General features: G+C 38.7%; 3 protein-coding genes across 3 annotated transcripts in view; all 3 read left to right on the forward strand.

The window, feature by feature from the left end:
- LOC144661677 (adenosine receptor A2a-like) overlaps positions 1-3,706 on the forward strand; it is a 5,982-nt gene extending 2,276 nt beyond the window's left edge. The window contains exon 2 of the mRNA XM_078522487.1: positions 2,868-3,706. Within this exon, the coding sequence (XP_078378613.1) occupies positions 2,868-3,706 (839 nt within the window). The remainder of the gene's footprint in view (positions 1-2,867) is intronic.
- The window catches only part of LOC144661647 (lysophosphatidic acid receptor 3-like), a 668,415-nt gene that overhangs the window by 24,044 nt on the left and 623,960 nt on the right, over positions 1-20,411 (forward strand). The window lies entirely within an intron of this gene.
- LOC144661629 (uncharacterized) lies at positions 10,190-17,865 on the forward strand. The gene is made up of 4 exons (XM_078522434.1): positions 10,190-10,252; positions 10,807-10,878; positions 11,788-15,525; positions 16,756-17,865. Exons 3-4 carry the CDS (start codon positions 11,810-11,812, stop codon positions 16,799-16,801), a joined length of 3,762 nt encoding a protein of 1,253 aa, XP_078378560.1. The 5' UTR covers positions 10,190-10,252; positions 10,807-10,878; positions 11,788-11,809; the 3' UTR covers positions 16,802-17,865.

The raw sequence follows: 20,411 nt of genomic DNA on the forward strand, positions 1-20,411 counted from the left end.
AATATAGAATCACTTTCAAAAGAGAGTTGAAACACTAATCTTGCATTGGGAATGTCATTAAAGTGTCATTAAATTTCGTGTTAAAATTTGACCCGCGTATCGCGTAGCAAATTTTATTCGGTTTAGAACCGCTTTCCCTTGTTGACATAAAAAACTGCTTTCTTCACAGAAATCCGAGCTTTAAACAACAAGTTTGACTTGGAAAGTTACTGAAAACAGACAGATGTCTGGATTTCCAAAATTCGCACGATGTGTACGGCGCTTCGAATTCTGGTCGTGAAATATTACTTACGAGGTTTTGCATAAGCACTTCGATAAAAAGAGCTTTCCGACACTTCCAAACAATGCTTAATTCCTTCACTTCCATCAGCATTGTCCTCTAAAGGACTCAGGAGCATAGCGTTCAACTCCCTTTTGGGAATTTGTCACCTCAGGATCTAAAGAAACCGAAACTGTCGGCAGCTTTTGCAGTCTCGTTTCCAAGGCTTGGTGCCCGCAAAACGTCATGGGTACCCCACTTTTCCCGGGCGACACGTTTAAATGGGCGCCGATCCGTAATGATGACTCCTTGTGTACCACCTTTTTCTCCTAAACAGTTTGTTGTCTCTTTCAACCTACATAAGCAATAACTTTGAAAAGGCAGAAATTTCAAAAAGGAATTTATTGGGTTATTTTCGTTTTCAAGGAGGGCACGTTGTTCCAAATTAAAGGAAATGCAATTTTTAGGATAGGAAAAGTGTCTCAACTATTTAATACTGCGGTTGCAGAAGTCAAACATCGTATAAGCGGCTCATGCAATAACCGATACATTTAAACATTTGTTGGAAACCGGTTTTTAAAACTCCGACTGCATTGCTGAGGACTGCAAAGAAACTGAAGACAAGTTTCGGACCGTACCAACGATAAAATTGTAGTTTTAGTTTAACTGCGTGAAAATATATTTTGCGATAGAATGTACAAATGGAAAATTTGCAGTCTACGCCAAAAAATTCCAGAATGGAATCATTTTTGACGCCTTCCTTTCAGTTGCGTTAATTTTATCTTAGATTAATGTAATCTTCAAGGTTTATAGTTAACTCTATATTGTTTGGACTGCTTGCAGAACTTCACTCGTTTCAAGGTTTTTCTAAACATGGGCATTCTAAGACTGTAAATGATTGGATTAACCAAAGAATTGGCCAAATAAAGGATGTTGAAAACGAAATAAAAACGTTCAACAAAACACTTGGAACACAGATAATAAACAAGAATACCAACACTACTCGGAAGAAAACAGATTAGAGACACTGCTATCACAATAAACATAGTCCTGGTGAGTTTTGCTTTCTGATCCGGTGCATTTTGTCTGTTGTGAGCCAAGTCCATGGCGGAAACTCTGTAGTTAAGTCTTGTTCGGATTGCTAGATAAGACACGCAGATTGTTATCAAAGATACCACTATGATGCAAGAAAGTACAACCGCCCAATAAAAGCGATTTATGATGTTGTGTGAATCTAGTAAAGTTAATCCACCTACAAATATTCCAGCTATCCACACAAACATCACACCACAAATGTAACCTTTTGTTCCTGCAACTCGATGGCGGAGCGGCCAAATCAAGGCATATGCACGTTCCAGAGAGACAAGAACAAGAGAAATTAGTGATGCAAGCGTAAATGCTGCTTGCAACGAAATTGCTATTTTTTTAAAGTCACTGTTGTCTGAGATCTGCTGTGGAATTGCAAATGTTCCCATCGATATCAGTTGTGTGAGGCCATTTAGTAGATCCGCAACAGCTAAGTTGATAAGCAGAAATGACGTTCGCTTCAGTCCGTTTCGGTGCTTCCAAAAGACGAATATGGTGAAAATGTTGCCAATAATAACGATCAAAGATTCAACAACGAGGCCACAGCGAACTAGTACGACTGTTGTATCAGACATGCTGGTAACGTAAGCCTAAATCTTTTGAAAGACGATGAAAAGCTTGTTTGGCTGTGCTTAGTTGTTTTTATATCAAACTTAGTCGTTCTTTATCACGCCCAGTTCGCTTTTCAGTGTTTCATGGCAGGTGTATTCATTGTCAGTAAGCCTATGAAGACAAAATTGACAAACACAGTAATTCTTCTAACATTATTTGCGGAGGCAAATTTTAATTGAACCGTCTGACAAAGAGATTGTACTTACCGGGGAGAAACATAAAATGAAGTCCGCCAGTACGGCTCAGATGCTTTGTTTTCTCAAGTTTGAAATAAATAAACTTTGCCTTTCTCCGTAAAAACACATACAAACATATGCCACTAATAAATGTCTGAGTTAGTATGTTAAAAATTAATGTTATATGTACATTCTTTATTTACACAACAGACAAATAGGGTATGTTTAATAGTCTGCTTGACCGTTAAAAAATAAGGTTCCCGACAGAAAATAATAAAATGGTCCCTTCGTTTACTTTTATTTCAACAAAGTTGGAATATAATTGAAATATAGGTGAATATTCACAATATAAGGTAAATAAGAATTATACATAATTTACAAAGTCAGCAAAGTTATATCATCACAATGTAATTTTGTGCAGGCAATAAATATACAATACATACAACATTTTCAACAATTTACTCAACCGAAAGAAACTATTTTCAAAATCTTTTATCTTGCCAAGATAAGAATAAACAGGGTATTTAAAAGGTGTTTATTAAAAATTGAATCTCTGAAAAGTTGTCGCTCATTATCTTCGTCTCTATAGCAATGTCCAGCTCACGCTAACAAAGACATATGCAACCAAACTGAACCGACTCCGAAGGAAAAGAAAACTGGTAATTTTAAGCTAAATTCCAGTTCCAAAAAATCTGCAGCAACGTGAACTGTGATGTCCAATACAGCTGCTCTAGTAATTCTCGGTGTTTCTATTGTTGAATCCCTGGTCGTTGTTGTTGGTAACATTTTTACCATATTTGTCTTCTGGAAGCACCGTAACAGACTAAAGCGAACTTCTTATCTTCTTGTAAACTTAGCTGTTGCAGATCTTCTTGCTGGACTCGCAGAACCAATAGTGATTACTCTGACAAAAATTCCTTGGCATCTTAAAGAACTTAGAACAAACACTACCAGTAAAAATATTTTACGCGCGTTTCAAACAACGTTTTCTTTCGTGTCAATATTTTTCCTCGTACTCATTGCTCTGGAACGTGCATATGCTTTGATTTGGCCGCTCCGCCATCGAGTAGCAAACATCAAAGGATATATTTACTGTGTGATTTTTACGTGGGTAGCAGGAATATCTGTAGGTGTACTGGCTTTGCTAGCTGGATACGAAATCTTGTATATTGTACCTTGGATGTTTACATATTGCTTCATCGTTCTTGTCTGTTTGGTCTCCATCTGTGTGTCTTATCTGGCAATCCGAACAAGGCTTCACTACAGAGTTCCTGTCATCGATGCGGCTCATAACAGACATAATGGTCCTGAACAGAATGTAAAACTCTCCAGGACTCTGTTTATTGTGATAGCTGCGTCTCTTGTCTGTAGACTTCCGAGCGTTGTTGTTCATTGCGTTTACGTTTTGTGTTCAAAATGTGTTCCTATAACTTTCGTTTATACTACAACTACCTTTCGTTTGGCCAATTCTCTCGTCAATCCTATTATTTACTGTTTTAGAATTCCCATGTTCAGAGAAACCTTAGCACGAATGAAGCCCCGAAAGCAGTCAAAACATTATACAGTAAACTAGCTATAAACCTTAAAAGTTTTGTTAACATCTAAAGACAACTGCAGGAAGAAAGTCATTCCTTTTTTCTTTTACCAAAACTGGAATTGTACTGCTGTTGTTTAATGGCACTGCTTTGTCGGCAGCCTTTTCCCCGCTTTTCTCATTGCCACGAATTCACTCGCTTCTGTCACAATCCGGTAAACTGTTGAGGAGGATAGTGGTAGCTTAACAGCTCGGGCAATTCCATTGTAAAATCTCGTTTTTCTTGAAAGTTCAAAGAAAAAAACGGCAAAAGATGCCAAGGTTTAAGGTGAAAGGTTTACCGCCTTGTACACTCGTTTGATTTGCACTCGCACACTATATATGGTTAAACAACTTAATCGTAGCGTTTCTGTTGGTTAGCTGCTCGGGTACTACTCAATGCTTGTTGTTGGTGTTTTCAGCTATGCACCAGAAAGAAGCCAATAGAGTGAACAAAAACACGTGTAACAAAATGTTTCTCTGATCTTTTAACAGTCTCTTTCATTTATCATTTTCCTTCTCCTTAATGTTCCAGGTCATTTGATGTGAAGCATTCAAGAAAAATAATTACGATAAAAAAACGCTGGGTTATAATCACTATTTAGTAAATGCATAAAATAATATAATTTATGGCTCTCGCCAAAACGTGAAAAGCGTCCAGTTTGCTAGAGTAACAGTCTCGTCATTATTTTTATATGCGCACCGTGCTACAAACCAAGGATGAGCGCCATTGTACGAGACAGTCAAATCATGCCCCTGGAAAAGAAAGATCCTCTTGTTTGGGAACGAGGCTTTTCGCCAATTTAAAGGTAAATGACCTGACGGACTGCCTATCCTATACTAGGGTGAATATTCCTTTACAGCATTCGCAAATAAGTGACAAGTATAAGTCACAGTTCTACAGGAGATTAAAAAAAAAAAGGTCTTCAAGAAAGTCTCTTCTAATGGTGCGAGAGAGAAAGAGTGAGCCGCTTTCATGGAAGATCCTCGAGAAGCTATTCTGAAAAGAGCGGCGAAGATCGAGCCTACTTGTAATCATGCAGCTTCGTTCTGCTCCAGCTTTCCTTTACATCCTCCATTTTCTAGGAAATACCGAATCAGCGGAAAGCGAATACTGCCATGTCACGTTGTAATTGCGACTGAACGATTGTAATTATAGCTATTTTGAAGTACACAATCATGCAGTCATAACACATGACCCCACTCTTTCTACCTTGCATGACGCAGTATATGTTAATCGATCCGGTTTTCTCGGAATGTCGGGAAAGTCCCGAGAGTGTTTGTACTTTCACTTCCAAAGCAAACTCAATATTCTCGTTGTGGTAAGTACAGCTAAACCTTGCGTTGTCTTTCTTTAATTTCCACCAGTTTAGATTCATTTTATGATCACGATATCATCATGAAGAACAGACAAAGCTGTAATGGCAAATTCTAGAGAAAAAAGTAGCTACTATAGTGCATTTGGGTATGATTCTCATGTCGGTTTTCAAAAGGAGGAATTATGAAATTGACCAATTCGGGCAAATTATCAAATGAAAAAAAATTAGGCAACTTATGGCCGTTCGCGTAACTAAAAAAAGATGGAGAATGATATACACAGACCATAAAGAAATAAGTGTTTTGAATTCATAACGCTTTTAAAAACCGTCTATAACAAGAACGTAAATCAAGTGAATTCATTGTTTTACATGTTATCGCATATCTGCAGCAAAACAGGCTCAATCGGCCATTTTGACCCGTTTCGGGCTGGTACCGTCTGCAAAGGACGCACATAACAAACTTTAACAGAATTAAAACGTTACTTTTTCCTTCGAGTGCGAACTCTATTAAACAAAATGGTTAGCGTGCAGAGTGCATTGTACAGTTAATTTCGATTTTCTCGGAATGTCGGGAAAAGCCCCGAGAATACTTTGACCTACTTTCACTTTCCGAAGCAAACTCAACATTCGTGCTGGTAAGTACAGCTTACTTTGTACTGTTTGTCCGATTTACTAGTCAAATGAAATTACAAGGTTTCCTGATGATCACGATATAGCTGAAAGAGCAAAGCTGTAATGGCCAAATGCAATCGCATAAATAGCTACTACAGTACATTTGGCCATGAATCTCGTGTCTGTTTTGAAAAGGCGGAAGTATTAAATTGGCCAATTCGTTCAAGTATAAAATGAGTGCAAAAAGGATGATGAATTTTAAAAGACAACGAAGGACAGTTGCCTTTTGAAATCATAGCATTTGGCAGGCTGTCTATGAAAGTTAACTTAAATTGACAGTGAATTATTGATTTCATCTGCAACAAAAAGCGGGATGATCGATGATTTTGAGGGTATAGAACAATACCGTCTGCAACTTGCATACGGTAACACATTAAACAAAATTTTAATTTGAATATTTTTTTCTCTAGTTTAAATTTTAAAGTTTATTAGTCAATCTGCATTTGTCTCTGTGTTGCAGGATAAGTCGCCTTGCGTGTTATTTCACTTTACTTCTTTTGGTTTCATTTTGAACAAAAGATCGACGATCGGATCACGGTAAGTTCATTTCTTGCTTCAAACGGAACGGTCTTTTTCACTCTCATTTGAGTGTGTTGGATAATGTTTCTAAAGAATATTCGTTGATCCTGCTGTAAGGAGAGCAATAGACCATTTTACAGTTGTCTGCTCAGTGACCTGGCCTTTGAATGGAAGTGAGGCTGGAGGTGACCTTGTTTTGATACAGACCTCACTGCTTTTGTTGTGTAAATCATGTTGTTCTGATGCTCACTAGTTTGCATTTACATAATAAAGCAGGGAAGTTTGTATCAATGCAAGGTCACCTCCAGCCTCGCTACCATTCCAAGGCCAGGTTACTTGGAAGGCAACTGTAAAATGGACTATTGTCAGTTTAAAACATAAATATACCACCAGAAATTTAACATCAGATTTATTTACCGGTACCACTTTTATACTAATTTTATAACATGACATTGCAAATAACATTAACAACAACGATGCTAACATTTATTTATTGTTATGTCGCCGCAGCTGTTTATGATGAATCGTCTGGTGATTTTGCTGCTGGTTGCTGTTGCCATAGCAATGTTTGTTGCACAAAGTGAAGGTATCATAATTTTATATGGCTTGCTTTAATTGTGGATATCTTGGTGGCTATTATATTGATGCAATCGTTTGGCAGAGGGCCAGTAACGGCTAATTGTAGCTCGGTAAACATAAATTACTCAGCTATATGTCCTTTCAGACCAAGAAGGCTAAATTTTCGCGGTTTTCGTGGAATTGCGAAATTATAAAACTTTATTAAAATCATGATTTTACATTGTTTCCTTTAATATACCAAAAATCATTTATATCAAATATCATTTGTGGACTGTACAAAATCTCCAGGCCGTTCATTCTAACTGTTTATTTTTATTCTACACCAGGAGGTAGTGGTTGTTTTGGAGCATGTCCTTCATGGTGTTCAAGCTGCCGATGTATCTGCTATCCCACCTGGCCTCCTGGCTCAGGTGTGAAGTGCGATTGGTCATGCGACTTCTAATATCCTCAAAGCTTCTAGCGTGGAGTGCAAAGGGAAATGGGTGCAACGTTTGAAGGCCAAATTAAAGAAAACGCTTTATAAAGCAGTATAACGCAAATCAAACTAAAAATATGTACAGCTGATTAAACTAATGTTAAAATAATTAAGCAGCCGTTAAAAAAGAATTTTGTTTTTGCACCTTGCATTTTTTGTCATTAAAAAAACTTATTACATGGCAGTTTTTGTAGTCAATTTATCTTCTTTGCACGCCTAGTTACAACAAAATAACTCAATGTTTGAGCTTCTTGATTTTCAATAAAAATTTATTATTGCGTTGCAAACTCGATTTTGCTGTTTGAAGAAAACTTTCGTTTTGGCTTAATATGTATGCAAAATGAACTCTGTTACACTCCAGTGAATTGAAGGATTCCATTGGTTAATCTTTTCCGGCGGTTTCTGTAGCATGAAGTGACTTGCGTGTTGTTACTTACCTTGGACGGGATAGAGTCCAGTCCATCACCTGTTGTCAGGTTCCCAGGGGGGTACTCGGGATTTCAGGTGACGGGGATGATCAAATAGGGGCAAAAATCAAGACCCAAAAATCTATTGAGACTAATAGGAAGAGTATTTTTTTCATCCGTGCCATAATTTATAGTGTCTGTTTACAAACGAACAAAAGCAAACTAGCCAATATTTCTTTCCCTTGGATAAGGGACTGTGCAATAATTATAAGGAGGGGGGGGGGGATAGCAGTAAAACGAGAGGGGGAGCACAATGTAATCTCATAGCTCTAGAGAGGGGGTAACATGTAAATTTCTGGGAAAGTAGGGGGGGGGGGGGGGAGCAACTAAAAAAAACTGCCTTTAAGATTCAAATACCAAAGCTATTTCATGTATTTCAGGTATCTAATGAAGTCACAACGGATGCTTTAGTCCGTGGCGTAGAAGAACTTTTAAAAAACTAAATTAAAAACTAACTTTTTAAAGCTAAACTAAGAGCTAACTTTTTAAAACTAACTTCAAACGGTAACGAACTCCAAAAGGTGTGCCAGGAATTAATCGTTGACGAGAATTTCTTTAAAGGCTTTGTAGAACATCAGGAATTTCTCGCTATGAAGGCACAAAAGAAAGCCTCTAAAAGAAACACTCTGCCAAACATTGACTGGAACAATGAGGACCATGTCAGCTCGCTGACGGCACACAAGTTAAGATTGTACTTGAAGCAACACAATTTACATGTCAGTGGAGGGAAAGCAACGCTAGTAGTTCGTGTTCTACGTTACGTTCGGACTGCTCAGAAAATACTGGAACCCGAAGACAATGACACAACTAGTGATTCTGAGCTACAATCTAGTGACTTAGAAAATGTTTCAGAATCAGACTCTTCAGAAATGGGCAACTTTATCGAACACAGTTACGAGGTACTTTTTGTCCCAGACACTGATGTCGAATCCGTTTCAGTGCAAAGCGAGTAAAGGATTCCATTCTATTTACTGTATTTGTAGGTGTTTTTTGGGGGGGGCGGGGGGGGGGGGGGGATTTCGTTATAATTTTTGGGAGATTTAAAGGGGGGTCAGAGCTAATCTGCCTTTGTTGAGAGGGGGTATCGTGTAATATTTTTTCTTTGCGAAGACCTTTTTTGGGCCCCCCTCCGGATAGTTATTGCACAGTCCCTAAGTACTTCTCTGTAATTCTATCTACCCCCGATTTCACACAGCAATTTTCGTTTCCCCTGGAGGTTTATTGCACGCAGTAGAATCTCGATTTCTCGAAACTTTAAGTGAAACGAAAATTGCTTTAAAAAATCGCAGGTAAAATTACTGAGAAGTAGTATCCAAGAAAAAGGAAAATTGGTTCGAGAAATAGGGAGTTTCGTCGAGAAACCGAAGGATAGAGAAATTGGGATTCGGCTGTAACAAAAAAAATCTCAAAAAGCTCTCCACACTAAACTCAGTCAAGGCTTCAGGAACGGACATGATACCATCCTGGCTGCTGAAGGAAAACGCGGATTTGTTGGCCCCAGTTGTTGCTGACATCATCAACTGTTCTTTTGCTGAGTCCTGACTGCCGCTGACCTGGAAGCATGCCGATATTGTACCGATACCCAAACAGGTGCCTGTGTAAGACGTAAACTGATATTTGTGGCCAATAACACATGTACTATCGAAAGTGGCTAAAAAATTTGTAGTCGACCAGCACATAAAACCTGCTCTGCTCATTTCACAATCCTCAAAGGCACTACGTCACTGCCAGCGTATCTTGGCAAATTTTTCGCGTTTGTCTTTTGTAATCAGCTTTTTAAAGCAAGCTTAAAAGCTTGCTTAGTCGCCATACTTGTTTGTTTTCAATCGTTTATTAATATTTGACTTTTTTTCTAAGAAAGCTATCAGTTGAAGTGTCCTTAAATTTGAGATCTTTTTATCTCAAACTTATTAAGAATTCATCAAGTTAAAACAAAGAAGGAGGTTTTGATTCCGGTCTTAATTAGCATAGATTGTCACGACTTTATTTCTCCGTTTATTCCGCAGTTTTTGTTTAGATTGAAAAGATATATCAAACGCTTTAGACAGTGTTTCATCGGCTATCCAAACACCTCGCATAATTATCTCTTGATAAAAATATACATTTTTTTTTAAGAAAAAGACTTTGAATAACGAAAGTCCCGTTGCGCACTTGCAAGAAAGGAAAAGTGGGCAGCTCGATTGGTAGCCGCTTAGCTGGCATGGACCGAACTCCAGATAGCGGAAGAAATAAATAATAACCTATTGTAAGGGGAGGGGGGAGTTAATTTAAGACACGTCCGGTTTCTTCTTTTCGCCGAAGTACGTATCGAATTTTGCGAATACCCGTACAAATACTATATGCCATCATTCTCCCACGTTCCCCTAGCCATTCTCGCGGGTGAATGTTGTGATGATCGTTATTTATAGACACCTGCTTGATGACGTAACAACAATCGATTCATTTTCTTAGCGAAATGTCGGGAAAGCCCCAAGAGCACTTTCACTTTCGGAAGCGAATTCAAATTTTCGTTTTGGTAAGTACAGCTAAGCCTCGTGCTCTCTATCTTTAATTTCTATTAGAATAGATTGGCCGTTTGGTTAATTTACTTTATGATCACGATATCACTGATAAAAGATCTGTGGTGGTAAAATTCGATAGCGCCGAGCAGCTGTTTCGTATTGTATTGATGTCTGATTTGAACAGTCGGCATATATTAAATCGAAGGAATCGTGAGCACTTCACAAAATAATACATATAGTCTTTCGTGTGTTGAAATAGAAATGAAGAGTTATAACATATGCAGAAGACAAGCGGATCTTTTAACTAATTGTATAAACAGAAAGCTAAAATTTGAATTCAACTGTTAAATTTTTATAAAATAACAAATTTTTAGACAACCAAAGCGGAACCAAATCGAAATCATCAGTCGATGTTTTTAATACCATGTGAAAAAATGATTATATTTCACCGGGATGCATATCTAGAACAATGCAACATAGTCTTTCTTCTCTAGTTAAAGTAATAAAACTGCGTCGAGTTTCATCGTTTATGTTTAATACTCGATCTGCATTTGTGTTTGTTTTGCAGGATAAGCTGCTGTTATGTTTACTGTACTAGTTTTGGTTTCATTTTGATAAGGAGCCCTAGAAACAGAACACGGTAGGTTTTCTCATTTCTTCTTACTGTCAGCCGTTAACTAAATTGACTGTAGCACTGCTTAGGTGATGTTAAAAGACTAAAAAGAATTTAAATAATCGAAATTTCAACTTGGAGACGGATTGCGTGACTCGCGCAAAAAAAATGTGTTAATTAAAAAATGTAAAATAACCTGGGTATTTTTTTGCGAGAAAATGCAAAAAGGGGAACCCAGAATGAAGATGATATCCAAGAAAATGGTCCACTTCAGCTCATGGAAAACTTCGAAATATTATCACGTAATCTTAGAGAATATGCGGCACCAGAAAAGAAAATTCGAGAAGTCTCTTTAAAGAAATTCTTCTTCCGTTAAGGCTTTGCGTCTTTGCATTAAAAAAATGTTTAATTCAAGTGGGCAAATTAATAAAGGACAAACTTTTGGCGTTTGCGGCTACAGAGCAGATTTTGACTCAATAATTGTTCCAGTGTGAGCTACCCAACTCTGTGCTTTTGCTATTTAACATTACAAAAGGTAGGTAGGTAGGTAAAGTCTGCTTCGAGCCTAGTGGCCCATACAGGCCGGAGCTTATCCCGGTTTCCGTAGCATTAAGCGACTGAGAGTATTGCTACTCCCCCCTGGATGGGATGCTAGTCCATCGCAGTGTTACCCCCCAGCAGTAAATTCGCCGGTACCCATTTATACACCTGGGTGGAGAGAGGCACTGTGAGAGCAAAGTGAGAGAGGCACTGTGAGAGTAAAGTGTCTTGCCCAAGAACACAACGCAGCGCCCCGGCCAGGCCTCGAACCCGGGACGTTCGACTCGGAGGCGAGCGCGCTAACCATTAGGCCACCGCGCCTCCCACAAAAGGAAGGAGTTAATCCCTGCCGGCACTTAATAACTATTTAATTTAATTTTTTTCTTTTTTTTCAAGGCTTACAGAAGAAGGTGTCATCATGGACAACATGGATGAGGCATTAAACCCTATCTATATTGGGATGGTTGTTGCCATTTTCCTTCTTAACACCTGTCGTGGCGCAAAAGCCATCGAGTTGTTAAAGGAATGTTTGATTTTCCTAAATAATTCTGGTCTAAAAAAGGAACCAGCCAAATTTGTTTCGTTTTGTTTCTTGTCAATGATGTTCTGGGCTTACTCTGATATTGCGGATCACAAAAATGCAATACAATACGGCAAAAAAGTTCTTGAAATGTGCCGCGAATGTGGTTTCCGAGACGAAGAAGGCGGTGTTGCCATAGAGTTGGCAGGAATTTATCAGAGTCAAATCAAACACACACAGGCAAAAGAACTTTATGAGAGAGCAATCAATATCATGGAAGAATGTGGCAATAGAAAAAACATAGCAAGCGCTTATAGAAAATTTGGAATTCTGCACGTTGATCTTGGAGAATTTACCACTGCTAAAAAATATTTAGAGAAAGCAATTGCGGTCAGAATAGAAATTGGTGACAGAAAAGGGGAAGCAGAAGATTACGGAATCCTAGGAAATGTGTTTCATTGTCTCCGGGAATTTAACAAGGCGAAAGAGTACCACGAAAAAGCGCTCGCGATCGACCTTAACACGTTTTATAGAAAAGGAGAGGCAGAAGATTACCGAAACCTAGGATCTGTCTTTCATTCTCTTGGTGAATTTGACAAGGCAATGGAATATCACGAGAAAGCGCTTAAGATCGACGTAACTATTTTTAACAGAAAAGGAGAAGCAGAAGATTATTCACGCTTAGGAGCTCTCTTTAATTCCCTCGGTGAATTTCACAAGGCTAAAGAATGCCTTGATAAAGCTGTTAAGATTAGGAAGGTGATTGGTGACAAAGAAGGAGAAGCAGCAGACTACAGAGATCTGGGAGGTATGTTTCTTTCTCTTGGCGAATTTGTCAAAGCTAAAGAATGTCTTGAGAAAGCACTTACAATCAGAAAAGCCATCAGTTTTTCTACAAAGGGAGAAGCAGCAGATCACAGAAAGCTGGGAAACGTGTTTCGTTCTCTCGGTAAATATGACCAGGCTAAAGATTGTTTCGAGAAAGCACTCATGATCCATAAAGCCTGGAGTGACGGAATTGAGGAAGCGATAGATTTAGGACATCTGGGAAGCGTCTTATACTCTCTTGGTCAATATGACAAGGCTAAAGAATGTTACGAGAAAGCCCTTACGACCAGAAAAGGCATCGGTGAAAGAAATAAGGCATTCATTTACGAAGGCCTGGGAACTGTGCTTCAATCTCTCGGTGATTATGGTGGGGCTAAAGAATATCTCGAGAAAGCTCTTATGCTAAGAAAAGGCATTGATGATAGAAAAGAAGCAGCAAATGATTACGGAAAACTAGGATCTGTGTTTCATTCTCTCGGTGACTATACAAAGGCTAGAAAATATCACAAGAAAGCACTTGCGATCGACAAAGAAGAGGGTAACCGAGAAGGAGAAGCAAACGATTACGTAAACCTAGGAAATGTGTTTCATTCTCTTGGTGAATATGGTAAAGCAAAGGAATATTACGAGAAAGCACTTCCAATCTATAAAGCTGTTGGTGACAGAAAAGGAGAAGCAATAAATTATTGGATCCTTGGAAATGAATTTCATTGTCTCGGAGAGCTTGACAAGGCTAAAGAATATCAAGAGAAAGCACTTATGATAAGAAAAGAAATTGGGGATAGACGGGGGGAAGCGTCATCTTACGAAAACCTAGGAACTCTGTTTCGATCTATTGGTCAATATGACAAGGCTAAGAAATATCTTGAGAAAGCACTTGCCATCCGAATAAACATTGGAGACAGAAAAGAAAAAGCATTGTGCCATGGAAAACTAGCAACTGCGTTTCATACTCTCGGTGAATATGAAAAGACAAAGGAAAACCACGAGAAAGCAGTTACGACCATAATGGAAACTGGAAACAGAGAGTGGGAAGCATCATTCTTTGGAGAGCTTGGAGTTGAGTATTTCTCTGTTGGTGAATACTACCAGGCTAAAGAATGTCTTGAGAAGGCACTAAAGATCGAAAAGGAAATTGGGGACGGACAAGAGAAAGCAGCAGACCTGATACACATGGGAACTGTGTTTGTGGCTCTCCGTGAATTTGACAGGGCCGAGGAATTCCTATGCAAGGCACTAAGCAAAGGTGTAAAGTCCTGTGAACACGAATATGACTGCTATTTCGGTCTGGCTGCGGTAAAATTCGGTCAAAATAAACTTCAGGAATCATTTGACTATTCCTTTCAATGTATTAAGAAATTTGAACGTTTCCGAGATTTTCGCGTGGGCAATGATCAGTTAAAGATATCTTCTTTCGATAAGCACATTTATCCCTACCAAATTCTGATCTTTTTTGGTTGTGTAGTTGTAGAAAATGCTAAATTTGCTTTGTATTTTGCAGAGCTAGGACGGGCTAGAGCCCTTGCAGACCTGATGGCAGCCCAATACTCTGCTGAAAAGCACTCCTCAGCAAATATGCCATTATGGGCTGGCACTGAAAATATTATGAAGAAAGAAAGCAACTGCACCTGTCTATGGATCTCTTATTGTTTCAACTTTTTATTTTTGTGGATTCTCGATTCAAAGGGAATAATTAATTTCCGGAAAATAAAAGTAAATAAAGACTTTGTTTTCGCCGGATCAATTGACAATTTAAATAACTTTTTTGCTAAAAGCGTCCGCAGTTCTCCTATTTTATCAGAAGATGAGTGCGAAGATCGATCACTGAATGGCATCTGGCACAATTTGAAACAATCGCAAGATGAAAACCCTGTAGCTTTGCGTCTTGTAGAGGATGATGATGATGAAAGCCAGGATCCCGAACCAAGTCTTCCATTGCTGTACAAAATGATTATCGCTCCCGTGGTTGACTTACTTGACGAGCCTGAAATCATCATTGTTCCTGACCGCTCGTTGTACCATGTTCCATTTGCAGCATTAAGTGACGAGAATGGGAAGTATATAACAGAGACTTTTAGAATCCGTATCGTTCCTTCTTTGACGACTATGAAGTTAATTCATAACAGTCCAGCAGGTTATCACAGTCAGACTGGTGCACTGATAGTGGGAGATCCAAAAGTCGGTCGGGTGTTTTACAAGGGATGTCTCGAAAACTTCAAACCATTGCCTTGTGCCAGAGAGGAAGCAGAAATGATTGGACGACTGCTAGGCCTTCAGCCTTTGTTGGGGGAGCAGGCCACTAAACAAGCGGTACTTCAAAGGATACATTCAGTGAGTCTGATACATTTTGCTGCCCATGGTAACGCCGAAAGAGGAGAAATTGCCCTATCCCCTTTACATGCGACTCATCAGACTCCACAAGAAGAAGACTACCTATTGACAATGTCTGACATTTCTCAAGTTCAACTGCGAGCTAAACTGGTAGTACTTAGCTGTTGTCACAGTGCACGAGGACAAATCAAAGCCGAAGGAGTTGTTGGAATCGCTCGAGCATTCTTAGGTTCCGGTGCACGCTCAGTGTTGGTGGCACTGTGGGCCTTAGGGGACGGAGCAACAGAGCAGTTCATGAATCGTTTCTACAAGCATCTTTCTAATGGAGAAAGTGCCAGTGAATCTCTTCACGAGGCAATGAAATGGATGAGAGGAAACGGATATTCCAAAGTTTGCGACTGGGCGCCATTTATGCTGATTGGAGATAACGTGACGTTGGACTTTGGAAAATTGAAGTAAGTTTAAATTAGAGAAGGAAACATTTATAGTGTACGAGATAATAGTCAAAATTGAAACCAAGTACATTTTCGTTAGAACACAATTATGGCAGTCTCGTGCTATGTAAAAGCTTTGGACAGAACTTAGCTGGCGTACGTCATATGCCCTTTGCAGAAATCAAGCGCCTAAAATACCGGCCTGATAAGTAAATCCACCCCTCACACCTTCCAAATATCATGTTCTTTGTAAGGGTCTGAAATAGTAGCGTTCACATTCAGACCCAACCAGAGTGGATAAGTGGAGACGGGAAGGAAAATCACCACAAGACAAATGTGCACGAAACAGTTACTTCCCACAATTGTAGTTTCCCAGCAGATATTTTATGGCACCGAGTCAGTTCCACGCAATAGACAAGGGCACATTCTATTCTATTCTATTCGACTCTACTCTGTTTAAAATTCTGTTTAAAATTATTTTTTAAGAAGATCAGATGTGCATGTTGGTGACCCGACTACCTAAATTTGATTAGGTATTTACTGTTATTGCTTTCCGATTGCTTTCCTTAACTTACACGTCAGCAGATTTTTGTGATTTGCATCTTATAGAGCTTGGATAGATCTTTCCACAGGACTGTCCATCTTTAATATTGACTGCATTCCGACAGAGCTAATCGATCAGTTTTTGGTATAAAATTTATTGGTGCTAAAACAGGCCAAAATACCCGTACTTGATCATGATCTCCTTTCCAGGGTTTTCCATTGATTCAGATCAAAACTTTTCAGGCCAGTAGAAGGGGTGCACAGAGTAAAAGATAGAGCGAAAAAGAAAGCAGAGAAAAACGAAAAGGAAAGGAGCAAGGAAAAAACCTGGAACGATTCAGCCAAAAAAAAAAATCCAAATTTTGGCTTATGCGCATGCGCCAAAGTAAAATATTGTACATTTTACATGGCAATTTCATCAAAATCTCCCTGCATTTTCAGAAAGTGCATTTTTAGCAAAATGAAAGACCTTTTGGACCGTCGAGCCAAGAAAATCGATTAACGGTTAAAAAAACGCGTTTTTGGAATAATTTCAGCATATTAAGGGTTAAGAAGTATTTGTATGCTCTCTGGCTTGGGTGACGTAAGGGTATCACTGCCTAAGATACAATTGGCTACCTTTGCTAAATAGGCAAAAAAGGGGCCTTAACTTCTATGCACCCGTTATCCAACCTTTGTCACTGCATTCTGTTTATCTTCTTTTATTAGGAAGAAAGACACGACCAATGGTGGATTTGGTTACGGTCAGACGTGAATCAAGAAATTACCTCAGATATGTATTGTACGCGTTCAACTGTAAATACTTTGATTTTATAAACTTGACGTTTGTTTTAAGTTCGCGTGCATTGTCTGACAAGTACTTAAGAAATAGAAAACATGTTCCGTGTTTCTATCGAGTTATAGAAACACGAGTGGACGTTTGGGAGAACAAGAAATGCTGTGGGAACACGAGTCGATAGACGAGTGTTGTTTCCACAGCTTTTTCGAGTTCTCCCAAACTTTCACGAGTGTTTCTATAACTCGATAGAAACACAGAAAACATGTTTTCTATTTCTTTTAGAAAACAGCACAAAGAAAATAACGCACATCAAAGTAATATTTAGCGCTTTCTTTAACATCAAAACGTAGATTCTCTTCACCTCGCGGTTTTACGTCATGAACATAATCAACTAATCATAGTAAGGGAGTCAATGAACAGAAATAAATCAACTGTTCAACATTCGCTTCAAGGCTAAGATTCACCGTTTTTTGGCCAAACAAACAAAGAAAACAGGCCGCAAAGTTAATGTAATTATGAGAAATAACTAAGCCGATGGTTTAACTAAAGTCAAGCACTGGAAGGAGTCAAGAATTTGACAAGAATTGTGGTTTTATTTCGCTTTATCGACGTAACCGAATGGTTTGACGACTGACGCTGCCAATCGAGCGACTCGAACCTTGGAGGTGAAAGTGCATTATTTTTCTGTCAAAAGAAGTTTGACTCGGCATTTTGGACGAATATCTTGTCCTGTTAAGGAGCTGTGAATAGTTCTGAAGTGCTGCAAAGCCTAGAATGGAGTGAAGTTGCGCCAATTGAATTCATATACTTCTTTGAAAGGTCAGCCGCTTCGATAATTCCTTTCACAGACTATTTTTGAATGTGAAGCGGGCTCTGTAAACATCTTACTCGCTTTTTTTCAAGTGTGCAAATATTTGTTTAGTGTTAAGGCCATCCCAATAAAATGTTTCGTTTCCCATCGCCCCGTCTTTTGTGATGATGGGTCGGTCGGTCGGGCAAAAAAAAAAAAAAAAGAAAGAAAACACTTAGGTTCCAGAGAAGGCCGGGCTGCTAAGCCTGATTACAAAGTCAACTCGAAAACGTGGTCTTTTCGTTCGTTATTCCTTACCAAATGTCTAGTATCGATGTTTATTAAAGACAAAGACATCATATACCAATCGTTGTTAATAAAACAAGATCGTGTGCTTGTAAATTGAAGTACTTGCTTCTTTAACTAGTGAATCTGGATTTTTTTTTTTAACTTTTCGAAAAAAATGGGTCGGTCGGGCGATGGGAAACGAAACATTTTATTGGGATGGCCTAACCTGGTTTTTGTCAGCTGTAATATTAAAATTTGACACAATTCTTAGTTGTTATTTTTGCATTGCTTATTTCAGCGCCGTGAATATTGATTGCCGTGTCTACGACAACTGTCTGTGTCTCCATCGAGTTATAGAAACACAATTTTTAACCAATCGGCGCACGTATTTTCTTTGTGCTATTTTCTAATGTTTTTTAACTGTCAGTTCATAAATCAAGCAATTTTGTTTTATATTTCCAAGCTGTTCTTTGCAATGAATATTTTTACAGTGCGGCTACTGTAACCGGGGTCACCCAGACAAAGTTAACCAATCACAAAGCAGAACGGAAACAATAAATTTCAACATTTTTTCCTTCAGCCAATGAAATGTCAAGTACAGAACAAAGAAATTTCAACTTCTTTGTTCGCCACGAAAACACATCAATGCTAAATTTTGGCTGTATGGCGCTGGATTTTCAATTAACTTCGATTGCATCCCTTTTGAGCTTGAGTAGCTGTGACAGCACAAGTTGGAAAGTAAATATCAGCGACTTTAATGAAAGAGGAGTTCGAAACTGTGTCAAAGCAGGGAATGCAACGGCCGTGCCATATGTCTCCAGCAGTAAAAGTGCGTGGCGGAGTTCGCTCGTGACAATTTCAAACAATTTCCTCTACGTCATAAACCGGAGTTTTGGTAGTACCATTTGGAAAATAAATGTGCGTAAGGCCAGCAAAGGAAGACATTCTAATGTGCATAACAGAGAAAGCGACGATGACAACATTTTTTTTTTTCACTTCACACAATAAAATGTCAGTTAAATAAAATTAAAAACAGTAAAATTTCATTTTGTTCACTCGTGAAGCTATTTACTTTATATGTTGAATAGAGCGTTAGCTAGCGTTGACGTTTCGATTTAAAATTTGAGTAGTTTCACATGCTGTACAAATGAATGTCATTCGTCATGCAAGTTTTCATGAATCGATTTGTTAAAGCAGTGAACGCGACGGACGTTTGTTAGAATTGTATTCTCGGGAAAAATAAAACTTAATTGCTGGCTGTTTCAGTTTTTCTTGCAATTGTATAAACAGTGCAAGACACATGACAAATTCCGAACAGGAAAATCGGTGATGTTTTCAACACTAACATACTTTGTTATTTTATTTATTTTTATCTGAATTTATTTCTTTTCGTAATAAATTCCTTCACAAGCGTCTCGAGTTGTTGTTCTTGGATGATGAGGAGTGTCATGGCGTATTTGAAATTTTCAAACTTAGCCGCCGGTTGGCTCTCTCGGGCACCTCAACTTTGCTTTTGAAACAGTTTTATCCTGTGTACAGCCGTCCCGCTCCAGTTTAAAATTGGTCGCTCATTTGTACGGCAGAGAAGCTTCGATGTTTCCGATTAAAGTCCCGACCACTGTTGTTGGTTACATGCAAATGACCCACAAGTTCAGAAGGTCATGCTAGTGGGCTGTGATTGGCGGATTTCGATCCGTCTTGCTCTTTAGCACGTCGAAAGATGGATGAAGTTTAAAGAACAGTTTCACTCGCTAGTTAGTAATGAAAACGTTACCGATGTTCCTGTTTGGAATGTGTTCCGTTTTCTGCATTGTTAAAATTGCGAGAAAACACTGAAACAGCCGGCTATAAGGTTTACTTTTTTCCGAGAATCAAATTCCGCCACACAGTTTGTCCAAACAAACGACCATCGCGTTCACTGCTTTCACAGAGATTGAAATCGATTCTTGAAAACTTGCATGACGAATGACATTCGATTCATTTGTACAGCATGTGAAACAACTCAAATTTTAAATCGAAACGTCAACGCTAGCTAGCGCTCTATTCAACATATAAAGTAAATAGCTTCACGAGTGAACAAAATGAAATTTTACTGTATTTATGTATTTTTTATGCTGGAGACATATGGCACGGCCATTGCTTTCCCTGCTTTGACACAGTTTCGAACTCCTCTTTCATTAATGTCGCTGATATTTACTTTCCAACTTGTGCTGTCACAGCTACTCAAGCTCAAAAGGGATGCAATCGAAGTTAATTGAAAATACAGCGCCATACAACCAAAATATTTAGCATTGATGTGTTTTCGTGGCGAACGAAAAAGTTGAAATTTCTTTGTTCTGTACTCGACATTTCATTGGCTGAAGGATAAAATGTTGAAATTTATTGTTTCCGTTCTGCTTTGTGATTGGTTAACTTTGTCTGGGTGACCCCGGTTACCGTAGCCGCACTGTAAATTTGTCATTTGGTCGACTTTAGTGGTGACCCTGTTCACACCATATTGAAAACTCA

Source organism: Oculina patagonica, chromosome 7 (assembly GCF_052425735.1).
Source record: "Oculina patagonica isolate OP01 chromosome 7, crgOcupat, whole genome shotgun sequence".
Lineage (NCBI taxonomy): Eukaryota > Metazoa > Cnidaria > Anthozoa > Scleractinia > Oculinidae > Oculina > Oculina patagonica.

Coding starts and splice junctions, on each gene's coding strand:
- LOC144661629 (XM_078522434.1), top strand. CDS start 11,810: ATGGACAACATGGATGAGGCATTAAACCCTATCTATATTGGGATGGTT. Junction 15,526..16,755: donor TTGGACTTTGGAAAATTGAA/GTAAGTTTAAAT, acceptor TTCTTTTATTAG/GAAGAAAGACACGACCAATG.